The 15,287-nt window shown below is 47.1% G+C and overlaps 1 protein-coding gene across 1 annotated transcript; it reads left to right on the plus strand.

Annotated features, from left to right (window-relative positions):
* Nucleotides 1-257: 257 nt before the first annotated feature.
* POU4F2 (POU class 4 homeobox 2) lies at nt 258-1,911 on the plus strand (the record flags this gene model as incomplete). The annotated part of the gene is made up of 2 exons (XM_081136090.1): nt 258-521; nt 970-1,911. The coding sequence occupies 2 exons, from the start codon at nt 258-260 to the stop codon at nt 1,909-1,911; spliced, it is 1,206 nt and encodes a 401-aa protein (XP_080992216.1).
* Nucleotides 1,912-15,287: the final 13,376 nt, after the last annotated feature.

Below are 15,287 nucleotides of genomic sequence, written 5' to 3' on the forward strand. Positions count from 1 at the left end.
CGCGCGGGCAGTTTCGGGTGCCAAGGTCTGCAGCCACCGCCTAGCGGAGCCCAGCATCCGAACAGACTGACGCGGGAGCCGGCGAAGGAGCGCGTGGCCCGGTCCAGGCGCGCCGAGCTCGGAGAGGCGGCGCGTGAGCGCAACTTCGCACCGCCCTTCCCCGCGGCCGCTCTCGCCCCGCGCCTCTCCGGAGGGTCCCGGCAGCCGGGGTCACTACCTACGAGGGCTACCCACGAGGGCTCCGGCGGGCCGGGAAGATGATGATGATGTCCCTGAACAGCAAGCAGGCGTTCAGCATGCCGCACGGCGGCAGCCTGCACGTGGAGCCCAAGTACTCGGCGCTGCACAGCGCCTCGCCCGGCGCCTCCGCGCCCGCGGCGCCCGCGGCCAGCTCTCCCAGCAGCTCGGGCACTGCCGGCGGCGGCGGGGGCGGCGGCAGCCGGAGCAGCAGCTCCGGCAGCGGTGGGAGCAGCGGCGGGGGCTCCGAGGCGATGCGGAGAGCGTGCCTTCCAACCCCACCGGTGCGTATTTCTGCATAATCACCGCTTAGAGGCACATTTTGACAGCCTCCTTTATCTGCTTGATGTTTTTTTCATGTCTGCACAGCAAATCACCCCACACCTCCAACCAATTCCCCCCCCTCTTATGTATTCAGCGGGTCTTTCCTTTCATATTAATTTTTATGACCTGGGATATTGCCTGTGCGCGTGTTGTGTTGTGTTGTGTTTGCAGGCTCACTTGCCTCCTCTGCGTGCACGCTCGGCTTCTCAGGGCGGCTTCCTGCCCCTCTCTCCGCCTCCTCACCTGCAATTTCCAGCATTATTGTTATTACTATTAATTATTATTATTTTAACGTTCTGGGAATGTTGTAGGCGCGGCGGCGGCGTGGAGCGAAGGGCCAGGGCTTCGGGAGAGCGCGCGCACAATTCCCTGCTGAGCGTAATGTGTGCGTTTTACTTGCAATTGCAGAGCAATATATTCGGCGGGCTGGATGAGAGTCTCCTGGCCCGCGCCGAGGCTCTGGCGGCTGTGGACATCGTCTCCCAGAGCAAGAGCCACCACCACCACCCGCCCCACCACAGCCCCTTCAAGCCGGACGCCACCTACCACACCATGAACACCATCCCGTGCACCTCGTCTGCCTCGTCGTCGTCGGTGCCCATCTCGCACCCGTCCGCGCTGGCGGGCACTCACCACCACCACCACCACCACCATCACCACCACCACCAGCCGCACCAGGCGCTCGAGGGAGAGCTGCTGGAGCACCTGAGCCCCGGGCTGGCCCTGGGCGCCATGGCGGGCCCCGACGGCGCGGTGGTCTCCACGCCGGCTCACGCGCCGCACATGGCGACCATGAACCCCATGCACCAAGCCGCGCTCAGCATGGCCCACGCGCACGGGCTGCCCTCGCACATGGGCTGCATGAGCGACGTGGACGCCGACCCGCGGGACCTGGAGGCCTTCGCCGAGCGCTTCAAGCAGCGCCGCATCAAGCTGGGGGTGACCCAGGCGGATGTGGGCTCGGCGCTGGCCAACCTCAAGATCCCCGGCGTGGGCTCGCTGAGCCAGAGCACCATCTGCAGGTTCGAGTCCCTCACGTTGTCGCACAACAATATGATCGCGCTCAAACCTATCTTGCAAGCGTGGCTCGAGGAGGCCGAGAAGTCCCACCGCGAGAAGCTCACCAAGCCCGAGCTCTTCAACGGCGCCGAGAAGAAGCGCAAACGCACGTCCATCGCGGCGCCCGAGAAGCGCTCGCTGGAAGCCTACTTCGCCATCCAGCCGCGGCCCTCCTCCGAGAAGATCGCCGCCATCGCCGAGAAGCTGGACCTCAAGAAAAACGTGGTGCGCGTCTGGTTCTGCAACCAGAGGCAGAAACAGAAAAGAATGAAATATTCTGCGGGCATTTAGGAGACCCTTGGCCCCCCCCAGGGACGCGCCCCTCCTCATGCCCTCCCCCCCCCCCTTCTCTCTCCTGCCTCTTTTCTTTCCACTTTTGGCGACCAGAAATAATTCCAGTAAATGTGAACCCAGAGAAAGCGGGGATTGGAGAGCGCGCGAGCCACCGAGCCCCAAGCCCGGCGAGAATGTGAAACGACTTCTGCCAGGAAAACCCCCCCAAAAAACAAAAGAAGGGATTTGTCAAATGGCAGCGAAGTGGTCCCTCCGACCCCACCCCACCCCCGGAAAAGGCACCTGGACTTCTTCAGAGGAAGTCTGGAGCTGGCTGTTTGCAGGAAGGCAGAAGAGACAGCCTTTCCAAAGGCCCCCCCAGAATGAGCAAGTAAGATTTGTTTTTACTCCTAGAGACATCACCCTTGTTCAAGTTTAAAAGTACACTTTGCAGCTATTTTTCAGAAATAGAAATTGATTCAGGACTGAAACTTTAAACTAGAGTTGATGCTTAATGTGATAGAGACATCTCTAAAGTATTTTGAATTAAAAAAAAAAAAGATGGCAGATTTTCTGCATTTACACTGTATATTATATATATATTTTTATTGTGGTTCTTACCCCCCTTCCTCCTTCTCTGAAGTGTTAATGCTTAAGCAAGGAGTTGCGCCTGCTGTGTTCACTGATCTTGAAAGCTATTATTAGATTATTGCCGAACAACCCTGTGTAAATTATTAATTTATCTCTCTAGCAACTTAATTTGTGCACATTCTAATTAATTAAACTTATTTCGTCTTTTAAAAAGCGGGGGAAATGTATGGCTAGTGAAGTAAAAAAAAATGTTTATGTTTGATGAGTTTAACTGAATTTTTACAGCTTTCCTCTTAACACTGTGTTTCTTTTGGCCCATTTGTATATGCTCACTTTGAATGAAGAATTTTTTCTTTGTTTTTACTGGTAGTGTTCTGATTTGTGAGTTGACACTCAGTAATGGATGTCTTAATCGTGTAGACCTGATCCACTGTCCAGAGTATTGTTTACTTTGTTACATATTTAATGGGGATTCCCACATTGTCCCTGCTGCTGCACACGCGTGCTCACTCACCCCTTTACACACACACACACCCACACACCCACACACGCACACACACACGCACACACATCTCTAATGGAAGAGAAGTGAAGCAGTTGGAAGCATGACTATAATGCATCATTTTCCAGCTTTAGGTGCATTTGCCACTTGGTGTTTGTTCTTCCAGATTCTAAGATCTCACCAAGGTATTTCAATCTTCTGGTTTTCAATTGCGTGGTTGACTACATTTTGACATTTACGGGATTCCTTCGGTTTTTCCTTTTGGAAGTTTGTTTGTAGAAAAACTAATTTGAACTATAAGAAAGACAGTGCACTGCTTGTAAATTCACATTGTTTGGTAGGATTCTTTTGGAACAAAAAAATGGGTACGTGATGACTGGTACCTTATCTATTGTAAATATTTCATTCAAAATGACACACATATAGATATATTCTTACAAATTTTGCTGTATTGCTGTTCCATTTGAGGATCTCTGAAGTCTTGAGTTCTGTATATGACCTGGCTTCTTGTTTTTGTTAATAGATGGTTTATTTACTATGGTAATGTATTATTTTTGGTGTTGTTTGATTGTCTTTCATTGAAGAGATGATTTTAATGTTTCATTGGCAAAGTATGCTGCTTTTTTCATTAAAACGTGCTATTAAAATTAAATGGCTTTTAAAATGTGATGTTTTAAATCATTTACATTGGAATTATTTTGATGGGGGATTTTTAAAAAAACAGAAACACATTTTGATGGCTTTTTATGGAGTGGCTGTTATCAAAGTCTGACTTGGATTTAGTAGGGGGTGTTTCTCTAGGAAAGTATAAAAGGACAGGGTTTATAATGGCCTCCTAATAGCCAGATTTCATCTCACAGGGTGCTTTGCTTTTTTGCCCAGTTGAGGTCATGATATGTGATTCTAAATACCTCCCTTGGAGTCCTTTCCATGGATCTGCAATAATTCTCCAAAGATCATCTTTGTGAGCAGAGTTGTTGCATGGGTAAAAGGAAGAAAGGAACTCAGTTCAGTTTTTAGCAGCACTGGGAGACTGGGTGTGGCAAGAGTCAAAGTCTAGTTGGGAGAGTAGGACACCCTGGTTGAGGCCTAGGGGCTGGCCCACCATAGTCCTCAGTTTAGCCACCACTCATGGGAATCAGTGCCCCCAAACCAGAGCAGGAAGCAAAGCCCTCCCCCTCTCTCTCCTCATACCTTTAAGGAAACTCATATTCTGCAATAGGCAGAGTGAGGTTGAAGAAGAAATCCTGGCTGGTTAGAAGGCACAAATTATTGCTCCTTTCCTATGACTCACAGATACCCAGAGTTGCTGGAAGTCCATCTAATGGTGGTCTGGCACAAAGAAATTTTGCACATTTGGTACACAGACTTTTCTTTTTTGTGATCCTAGTTTAAAGACACCTCCTTATCCATTGTAATAATTTTAAGACTTCTTACAACAATTGAGCAACACATTAGGGTTTCAGGTTGCTCCCTCTGGCCCCCAGGAAAGCTCTGGTCTAGATATTTGTATTATTAATGATGCTAATCTATAGATCCAACAAAAGAGGAACCAGGTCATCCTCCAGGGGTAATTCTGCTAAGCTGAGCTGTGACCTTCTAATATAGAACTACCTGGGGATGTTTCTCATTTTGAAGATGAGGTTAGAAAATATCCTATGAGTCAATGAAAATTGTTACAGTGACTCAGGTTGAAGTTAAATGTTGTTGGAAAACTGGTTGTGATTTTCAGATGTAACAAAAAGTTGTAAAAGTTGGATGGCTAATGGGTAGAAGAATTTCTCTTCCTATAACTGAAATGAGAAGACACTTGAAGAAACCAAATCCATGTGTCCATTTGGAAATAACGGGGTGCATTGCATAGATGCCTAAGAAAACCAGAAGTTGTAGGGATTTAAAAGAAGGAATTGTGAATTAAGATATAGTGATATTGATGGTTTGTTTTTATTCCTGTATTTTGGAGGTTGAATCTCCCTTCTTCTATTTCATCCCTTTATTCTTAGGTTCCGTTTTCCTGAAAGTCTTTTCAAACAGCCAGCCTCCAATCTCATCAAGCTGGATACTGATTTCAGCACCACGGATAGTAACCACAGGACTCTGCCCTACTCCAACGTGTTTGACCGTGCAGTTCTACCCACCTGGAGAACTTTCTGCTTGCTTACTGTTTCCAGAGTGGGGAAAATGAATTAAATGGGTTGAATGTGTAGCAAATCAGGCTTACTGATCTAGGATTAAAATTATCTTCAATAAATAGCACATTCTCTTTCCCATATGTGGCTGTTATCTAAGGGTCTAGGATATGTTCATTAAGAGAGAGGGGAGTCATTTAGGGAAGAGACAAGTGTGCTAGTTTTCCTCCTACAAATATGACATTTTCAAATAGAGAAATCTTGTGAAAGTAGTGTAAATCGGGAAATATACTATTTATATTGGATAAAAATAAAATAGGTGTTTTCTTTCGTGCATTTTGAAATACATGTATGCATGTTTGTCCAAGATTTTGTAAGAAAAGTAACATAACAACAACTACCCATTTACTTAAACAGTTGAGAGTGAAGGACTGTGTTTACTCCCTCATTCACCAAGTGTTTTTCTTTGTCTCCCAGGTCCTGGACTTCTAAAACTATCACATTTTAAGTTCATCTTCTCTATGTTATTACAAGGGTAAAAAGCAACTTCTCTTGCCAACAAGATGGAAATTTTATCCATTAATTAAGCGAGTTTAAATGTGTTTGTTTTATGGGGAAAGCAGAATTTTAGAAAAATATATTCTGAAAGTTTTTATTAATTAGAGTTGCAAAGATGTACCAAACCAAACCAAAGAGATTTGGAGAGAAGAGGATTGATCTTAAATTAAAAGTAGGAATAGAATGAATCATGTATATATTGGTATTGGCTTTCAAAATACTCAAATGGATAAATAGCAAATTGAGGCTGAAGGTCTTTATCATATCCATCAAATCCATGAGTATTCATGACTCTTTTTCTAATTTTATTTCCTTACGTCCACAATTACTCTTTATTGGAAAGAGATATTTTATATACTGACTTAGCAGCGGACCTAGTCATCCTCAATTTGACATTTCAGAACTATGTAGTTTACTTTTTAAACTTCTCTAAAGGCGAGTAATCCAATCTTTTTGTTCAAAGTGACTATCTAAATCTAAACTAGATGGAGTAAAAGGCTAATAGCAAAGATCCGTGTAAGTACTCTCTCTACACCAATCGGATTATAATATAACCTGGAAAAATGCAGTTTCCTTTGGATATTTGACATGAAATCAGTTGGTCAGTTCTTTTACCAGATTAAGTTTCATTGACAGATAGCTTGGGAAAAATGGAAATATGCAAAAGCAAATGAAATAAGATTTAAATTTAATGTAATACTCTTCTGTTTTTCTATAAAAATGTATTTAAAATAAGTAACAAAATAAAACCAAGTCTTTTCACTATCAAGGACAGGTTCTGGGACCTCTCTTCGCCAAGAGAATTAGAATTTTGGGGGTACAAATGCTTTATTTCCAACTTGGAATGAACCAATTTCTTTTGATGTATCTGTTGGGGAAGCTCTTTAGACATGTTGAAAAAGGCACTAAAATTTTCACTTGATTTTAAAATACATTTCATCCAAACAATGAAGCTCAAATTTTTCTAGGAAAACCATGACAGTAAGTTTAGAAGTTTGTCTTTTCAGTTGTTTGGTGAAAACAATTTATATCTCTAAGTAAATGGTCCACATTAGAACTCAAAACTGCATGCACTTAGCTTTGCAGTTGGCCTTGGGAGGAGGGGCTGTGACTGAAGGAAAAAAAGTTGTATTGGTATCCTGATGGGACAAAAAGAAAGACAAAGGTTCCAGATGATTATGATGATAGAAATGCTCCTGAAGTCTACATTTGTCAGGAGACAGATTTATAGCAACGAGAGAAAAGAAGAGAAAAAAAATCACTAAATTTTCCCTGCTTTGCCCCTTTAAGGGAACCATTCCCAGTACTGAAAGGCTATTATGAGCGAATTAATAAATTACACAGCAAATTATTAAATCCAGATAATTACAAGGAATAAGTAAGTAATCATTAGTTATCTCAGCTAATTACTGTGGGTCAGAGCCAGCCGGAATGTGAAATCCTCCTCGGGAATTGAAATTAACTTTGCACAGTGAGTCTCTGCTTGACATCCCCAGTCTGTAAGCACATGGCAGCTCCCTTGTGAGCCAGTCTTTCTATTTAACTTGGAGAGAATAGAAATAAAATTAAGTGGCGTTGGGATAATAGGAAGCTGCTCAGAAAGCAAATTGTGGGTTTATTCTGTACTTTCAGTGCCTGGAGATGAAAAGCTTTATTTACAACAGTTTCAAAAAAAAAAAAAAAATTAAAGCACCCTTGTTGAGATGGGCTCGCTGAACACACACACACACACACACACACACACACACACACACACACTACAGTCAGCCCACAGGTCTTGGGTGTGACAGATTAGCAGCACGTGAAGGCTCGAAAAGAGCAAACATTTTTTTGAGGGGTGTGTGTGTGTATGATGGGGGTGGCAGTAAGAAAGAAAGAAAGAAAAGAAAAATATCACTTCGCTTTCATCCCACAGGGTAGAAAGGCTGTCGGAAAGTGCAGCCCGGTCTAATAATCTGTTTGTTTTGTTTGGGTAACAATATGCTTTCATCTTGCCACAGGAAGAACCAGCGTAGTGCAAATGCTGTCTCTCCTTGATCTTTGCCAGATGCTTCAAGAACTGATGTCACCTTTTTTTATTTTCCTAGAGCGTTACTTTCTGAAGCCAGCCTCCAGTGCCCTGTCTCCCTTCGCTCCCACCAACCCCCGCCCCCCAGGCCTTCTCAAAGGGCAGAGAAGACAGCCAACCCCCCTGCCTGTTGGAAAGGAGAAAATGTAGCTGTGTGATAAAGTGATTATGTGTATCACAGGGCTGGGAAAGACTGGACATATGAAGAAAACTGGTGTTAATATATTAAAATGAGGGGGGAAATCTAAAAGCTTTTTTTTTTTTTTTATCAATTGCAATTAGATGGACAGTCTTTCCGCTCATTCCCTGCTCTAGTCTGGGATGATAATAAAAATTTAATGAAGCCTGGGACGAGAAGAGAGCTCTGTCTAGGGACCGTGGAATAGAATATTTTAACTGTACATTTATACCAACTGTCTGGCTTCAAAGACGTGACTGCTTTTAATCTCGAATTAGAAAACCACAGACTTGAAATTAAATATTAGATACCCTCCTAGCCCCTTCCTTTCTGAAACACTGTCACGACTCTGTTTTCCTCCACTGGCCCATAACACACATATCTTAGGTCTCCAATTACATTTCCGTGAATAATAGATGGCTTTGATAGGGTGCAGTGTTCCGGTGCTTTTGTGTGTGTGTGTGTGTGTGTGTTTAAATAGAGTTAATGCAATATTAATTGGCTGTAGATGTTATAAGAATGCACAGTCCCCTTTTCAGGAACAAATCAATGAGGTGGGGATGTTAGGGAAAGCAAAGGCGAAGGCTTTCCCCCAGCCTAGGTCACTTCTTTGTGGAGGGGACCTCCTTAGCGCTTTGGGTAAGTGAAGGGGCGCTGTGATTTCCGGGGCCCTGGCAGCCCTGGCTTGGCAGCCAGGAGAGGGGACTGTGGGTGAGGGCGGAGGTGCAGAAAGGGAGCCGTGTGGGAAGCAGGGCGCGGGGACTGGGATCACCCCAGGCTTTCCTCGCTTTTCAAGGCTAACTAAGGCTTGGCGCGCCAGACCCCTGCGCCCACCCCCTGGCTTACCACCACTTGGCACCCGCCAGCCTGGGGTTGCCAGCTCCCCGCTCCTGCGGTCGGCGTGCTCGCCGGTGAGAGGCAGGTGGGAGGGGGTGAGGATCGGAGTCCACGGGGCTGGAGGTGGGGAGCAGGGCCGCCCACCCGCGCTGGACTAGCTCGCGCTGCCCCCGCGTGGCCCCGAGCGCCTGGGGGAGCAGGCGCCTTGCCAGAAGCGCAGCCAGGAACCCGCGAGAAAGAGAGGCCCGGGCGCATCGCCCCCTTGCATTTTACTAATCACATCTATTTAAATTCTAGCGCGGTCCGCCGCGCTCTCCCCGGGAAAGCTCTGGAGAACTGGACCCATCAATTATTCTGAAAAAATCCCAGACTACGTGAGGCTTCCAGCCTGCGGGAGGGAGGCGGCGGGAGGAGGTGGGGAACCTAGGCCCCTACCCCGCGCCCCTCCTCCCCGCCCTTCCCGGCGCCGGTCCCTTGGCGAATACTTAACTTCAGGGTTCTGGGGCCCTAGGGAGCTTGTGCGCCTTCTGAGGGTTTGCGCTTTCGGGGGCCGCGAGGGGAGCTGGCGGGAGTAGGCTGGGACCTGGCCTCGCTTTCCTTTCAGCCCGCGTGGAAACGTTTCCGTCCTGCGTAGCCAGACCTGCAGGATCACCGTTTCCCCGGCTGCCGCCCCTTGGGCACCGCCCCCCCTTTATGCCGGATCCTTAAAGCCGGCCCAGAGGTCCGGGGCTGCTGGGCGTGGAGCGGTCTCTGCGCAGCCTTCCTTTGCTCCACAGCCCCCCCCCCAAGGTTGAGACCTTGGGGACGTTTTAGTTCAGAATCCTTTTAGGAACCTCGATTTAAAGTTCTCCAGCACACACCCCACCACCCCATCCAGGATCCGAGATGCCCCGAGGCCGAGCAGCGAGCCGGGCGCGCAGCTGGACGCGCTAAAAGAACTGCGTTCGCTCTGAAGTAGGGAGGCGGGGGAGCCCGGCTGGTAATTACTGCCCCCCGACCCCCCCCCCCCGCCTCCCCTGCTCCACCCCCACCCTCGCAAGGGTCCGCAGCCATTACTCCAGCTGTCATCCGGCGGAAAGCAGGCGCCCTCCCCCATCCCCAGACTTCTCTGTAGCCAACAGAAGCCCGAGCCCCCGTCGCCCTCCCACAGTATCTGGGTCGTGGTTCTTAAATTTTTGTTATAATTTTTCAGAAATACAATACTTTCTCCTTCCTCTTTCCCCCAACCTTCCCATTTTCTGGACCCTGGGAGCATAGTCAAAGTCTTATTTGTGTATATTGGTAAGTGTTTTGTTTTTCTTTGATTGGGGAGCGCAGGGGTGTTCTCTTGCAGCTTCTAGGTTTCCCTGAGTAATTGGAGGCGACAAGAAAATGAAAAGTATGTATCCAGCGTCTTTGAAGGAAGTCACTGGCCTCTGGAATTCTTGTAAGATGCCAAGTAGTCCTGTTAAATTAATGGCATTGATTTGTTTTTTAAAAAAGTTACTGATGGGTTTGTAAGTGATTGAAAGACAAACCAACACCCTCCGCCTGAGTGGCAGGGGCAGAGTTTGCATTCTTGGGAGAGGTGAGTGAGTAGAGACTGTTGGGCTCCCCGGGAGGTGGAGGGTTAATATACACTGGGCCAGTCAGTCCAACTTTCCCAGAGGGTCACCGTGGCTTGGCTGAATGGCAGTCTGCATCTCTGTGCGTTTTGGTCAAACGGAGTGGAGTGTCCCTGCCCCCAAGAGACAGATTAGGTCTCAGTTTGGATGAGGTGATGAGGGTGAGGTTGGGGAAGGGGGGTCATCCCTTTGGGAAAAAACAATCACCTTATGCTCCAAATTCAGCAGCAGTCTGGGGCCAAGATGTGTAAGGGTGTGATTTCCTGAGAGAGTTCTCAACTTGCTCAGAATAGTCATCTTTTCTTCTCCAATCCTGGTCTCTTGCTTTCCTGGTTATAAAGCCGTGGGCTTTTCTATTCCTTGCACTGGGGTGAGGAGGGGAGGGGTGAGGCATCTCTCCCAGTGTGGGGTGGCCGTCTGAGACCACCCGGGGCCCTCTGGAGTAGCAAAAGCAAAGTCTGTGTTTTAAATAGATTCGCTGAGAACCTACCTGAACCAAATCACTTGACGGTTGAGGAGGTGCACCTCTGCCGGAGTGTAGTGCACGCGCACCCCGGGGCCTGGGCTGAAGCCACTTGCCGGGAGAGAGGCAGGGACCTTCTACTTCACTCTGGCATTTTCCTCCTAACTTGTCATCTGGGGAACACACACCCAAATGGACACAGGCACACTCAGAGCCAGTCCTGGGGCCAGGATGCCTTGGTAAAACTTTTCAAACTCACTCCAAATCTCCTGTGTCTAGCAGAGACGTATGATTCGCCTAGGAAGATGCTTGAGACTCACCTTCCTGAGTATCCTTTTTCAGTGCATCTGACCTGTTTGCCACAGGTGTCCTTCCTGGCTTTCCATAGAGTCCACACATGGTGTCTTTGGGCCGCAACACCTCTGGCTCCAGAGGTGGAAGTAGTCTGTGGCTCTCAGAAAGGACCCAGGGACCAGGCCTGCAGCAGGGGTGAGGGGCCAGAATCAGATCCATGATTTCTTCGGGAATCAGGACTCAGTGCTTCAGGCTCTGGGTGCCCCGGACTGAGCAGTGACTTACAGAGGGGACAGTTTTAAATTCCCACTTTGGTACCAACTCTGAGGTTTTAACGAACAAGGCAGGAGCTGGCTGACTTTCCATCTCAGTACCTAGAAGCGACCACTCCTTCGCCTGGAACAGAATGAAGGCAACTGCCCTGTCCTCCACCCGCAGTCTTTTTAGTCTTTGGGAAGGGGGCAGAGGAGGGAAGGGAACCCAGCCTTTGACTGCCCAGCTAGGACCTGTGATCCTTCTGAGAGAAAAGCCTCTCTGGAGGACCATGGGGCTTCTAGCCTCCCTGAGCGGGTCCTAACTGGGTTAGGCAAGACTTGATTGGCAACTTGCACGTTTTTTCATCAACTTTTCACTTTGCAGCCCTGAGAGCTTTTAATTACAGTACTGTCAGAGGGGCCCATCCTTCCATTTCCTAAATCATTTCATTGATTTTTCCCCCTCATGCTGCTTTCCTTTTCAGTAAGACCTATTTTTCCCCCCTGGGATTCGCTCGGAGTTTGAGTGGTGAACAGGAGAAAAGAGGCAGTGTGACGGGGAGACCGGTGGCTAATAGGAGAGCGATGGCCACCTTTCCCCAGGGAGAGGAAGGAATGCGAAGAATGACCACACCTGCCTCCCCCGGGCCCAGGCGGTGCAGGCGCGCTCGAGGAGCTGAGATGCAACAGAAAGGCCCCGGTGCCGGGGGCCCAGCCCAGCCCCGCGGGCCAGGCATTCTCAATTGGTTCTGAGGCTTGAAGCTGAAGTACCCGGATAACTGGTAACTAGTCTTGGTAATACATGTCGAGTCACTGTAAATGGAGCCCCCAACTTCCCTAAAAGTGACATGAACTATGTACTCTGGGCGGGAGGAAGAAGCTCTCTGAACTGACATGTGGCAAATAGCGCTTCTCATCCTGAATCGCCCAGCCACGTTTCCTTCGAAAACCCAGTGACGCCAGAATTCTTCGGTTTTCATAATTAATTTTATAAGTAACATAATTCCAGGTTTTTATTTTTCAAAAATAGTTTTTACCATCCAACTCTGGTGTCAGCACGAAGCATAAAATAGCCAGTGGAAAACAGAGAGGGGCAGGATTTTTCTGTCAGACAAAATGAGAGCTGAGGCTACTCGTCCTATTTGCTGCCATTGCTGCAGAATCTCCACTGGTGGGTAGGAGACATGTCCAGATGTTTCCTGTAGGTCCTTTTGGCACCAGGAGTGTGTGCAGTTGGGGAGGAGGGCTGGAGGGAGGAGTAGACAGATTTAATGGAAGATGAGAACAAAAGTATTTATTGTACCCAATTTAAAACTACTTCATAACTCAGTAAGGATGGTAAGAAGCATCTTACTCTCCAGCATTTAACTCCTGGTCATTAGGTATCAGTTACTGCAAGATGAAATGATTTCATCTGTCTAGGAGAATCTCTTTAATGTTCAGCCCCTCACCCTTCCATCACTCCCCCCACCCCCCATTACTCTCATCTCTGGAATGGCTTGGACGAGGTTATCTTAGAAGCTGGTGTCACTGATAGAAACAGCTCCCTTATTGAGGCAGGATTTCTGTATCAACTTTAACACTGCCCATGAATTGCTTATAAAAATGATCCTCCCAAATCCATATTCCTCTTGCACGTGTGAGGCAGGGAAAACCGTCCTGAGATGCAGTAATGCTTGGCTTCCCCGCAGCAGAAAGGCTGAAGTTTTGTTTGTTTGACGTTCATAACAAGCCCCTGACAAGCTAGAACTGGATAGATTTCAGGTTTTGAAAACTCACTCTTACACAAACTCTTTCCCCTTGTTCAGGAGAAGATGCTATGTCTGAAACAACATCCAGAATGTTCCACAGGGCATTTGCCCCAGCTGATGCCCCGCATAAGTGATAAAGCAGAAAGTGGACACAGGTAACACTGTCTTAGGATAATTCCTCTTCCAAGCTTCCCACTAACCCTCAGAGCAAGTTGGAAGGAAATGCATTTAAAGAATCAATCTCCAATCCCTTTCGTACACTCTCATGACTTGAGACTTAGCACTTATGCGGGAGGTGTAGAAGGAAGGGGGGAAAAAAAGCAAAAAAAAAAAAAAAAAAAAAAAAGCTAAGCCACAAATATCTCCTCCACTTTAAATTAGGGAGGTATGAGAGTTCTCCAACCTTCCCTATCTCAGCTCCTGCTCCTCACTTTCCTTCTCCCAATCCCTTTCCCTTCCTACCACACTAGCAGGACCTGGATTGTGTGCAAAGCTAGGAATGAGGTCTCAGGCTATTTCACAGTGAGAGGACTCTAAAGAGTTATCAACAGAGTTTAGATCCCAGTGGCCTTGTCTATGCCTTTGCGGGTGAAGCGGGGATATGCGGTTAGGGAGCTTGAATGCAGATGTGTGTCCTGATGAAGGGTAGAGTTGTAGCTGTGCTGGGTGTCTCGGTGGGTGTGAGGCGTCCGTCTAAAGGAGATGAGCCTGGATACCCTTCTTTTGTGAACCTCTTTAAGCAAGTGGAGGAGAAGCCAAGGGCACTTTTACTCTTTTGGTTGAGGAGGAAAGCACACATGGGCTCTAGGAGATACCGTATTTACCACCTCAACACACTGACTTTCTGAGGGAAATGCCATCAGTTGTCTCTGCCCAGTTCTGCTGCAGATCTATATTAATCATATCCGCAAGGATTGCCAAAATGGCAGGGCTCTCTTCGCTTTTCAGTTTATACAGAACAGAATCATTTACATAAAGTCCTTAAGGCAAATAACTGTTGGGGCTCTAATTTATATCTGATCGAAAATTAGCCGTCATTATGCGCTCCATTAGCAGCGTCTTTAATGTGCTTCTAAGCACCATTTGTCAAGCGGCTTGTTAATATCCTTCAAGTCTTTAAAGTTGAGAGCTCATTAAAGAGTGCGCTCTGTTATTGATGTAATTTAGATGAGTTTGGAAGAGCAAGTACACCAAGCCTTGAATGGGCAACCTCCAGAAGCCAGGGCAAGGGGGCATTCGGTGACTAAGTTTGTTACGAATGATTTCTCAGAAGGCTTCAAGCTTCCTTGACTGCAGGTCATGCTTGGGTCCTGCAAAGGTGTTTGTGGAGGCCCACTCTCTGACCTGGTTGTAAGCCATTCATTTCCCTTGGAAGACCTGTGTTTACCATCAATGTTTCCTTTTTCTCTTGGCAATTCATGTTTACTGTGACTCCCTGAACCTTATGAGGAGGGGTGGGGAGTGTAGAAAAGTGGGCCCTAATCTAAGGTTCTTTATGAGAAAATTTACTTATTTTCTTTCCTTTATTTTTTTTACACATCTATCCCTTTCTTAGCACCTGGCTGTTTAATTCCTGAGGTTTGCCCTTTACTCCATAAGGTGAAAGTGGTAAATATCCATTGAGAAAACCATAGGCCTAAAGATAGGGATACTGCCCTCCACCATATTTTGACTGAGGTACAGTAAACCCTCTTAATTATGTACATATTATTACATTATCTATCAACCACCCCATCAGAAGAGCATAAAGGCCAATAAATTACCTCTGCTATTTATCTAAAAATCCATATATTTTGTCATTTTCTTTCTGGAGGAGATTATGTTAGTGTAACATAATAAAGAAAACCATTAGCACAGCCAGAAAATTGCAACTGAGTGCAACAATAATTCCACTAGCAGGAATAAATAACAGTTAGAAAGCTGCATTTTTGTCCGGGACTTTCTGGTAGGTTGTATCAGCCTCCTTACGATTTGAATCTTGAGTGTATCTGTGAACCCTGCTATTGAAGGTTTAGGAAGAAGATTTTTGTACACCCCACCCTCACTTTTAAATCTTACATTATAAGAAAAACACTGAGACCATCGTGATTTTCGAACCCCACTTCGATCTCTACTCTAAATTCACTTCCCCTCCTGAGACCTTCTGGGGACTCAGAGATTAATGC

The sequence above is a fragment of the Miniopterus schreibersii genome (assembly GCF_964146895.1).
Source record: "Miniopterus schreibersii genome assembly, chromosome: 4".
In the NCBI taxonomy this organism is placed as follows: domain Eukaryota; kingdom Metazoa; phylum Chordata; class Mammalia; order Chiroptera; family Miniopteridae; genus Miniopterus; species Miniopterus schreibersii.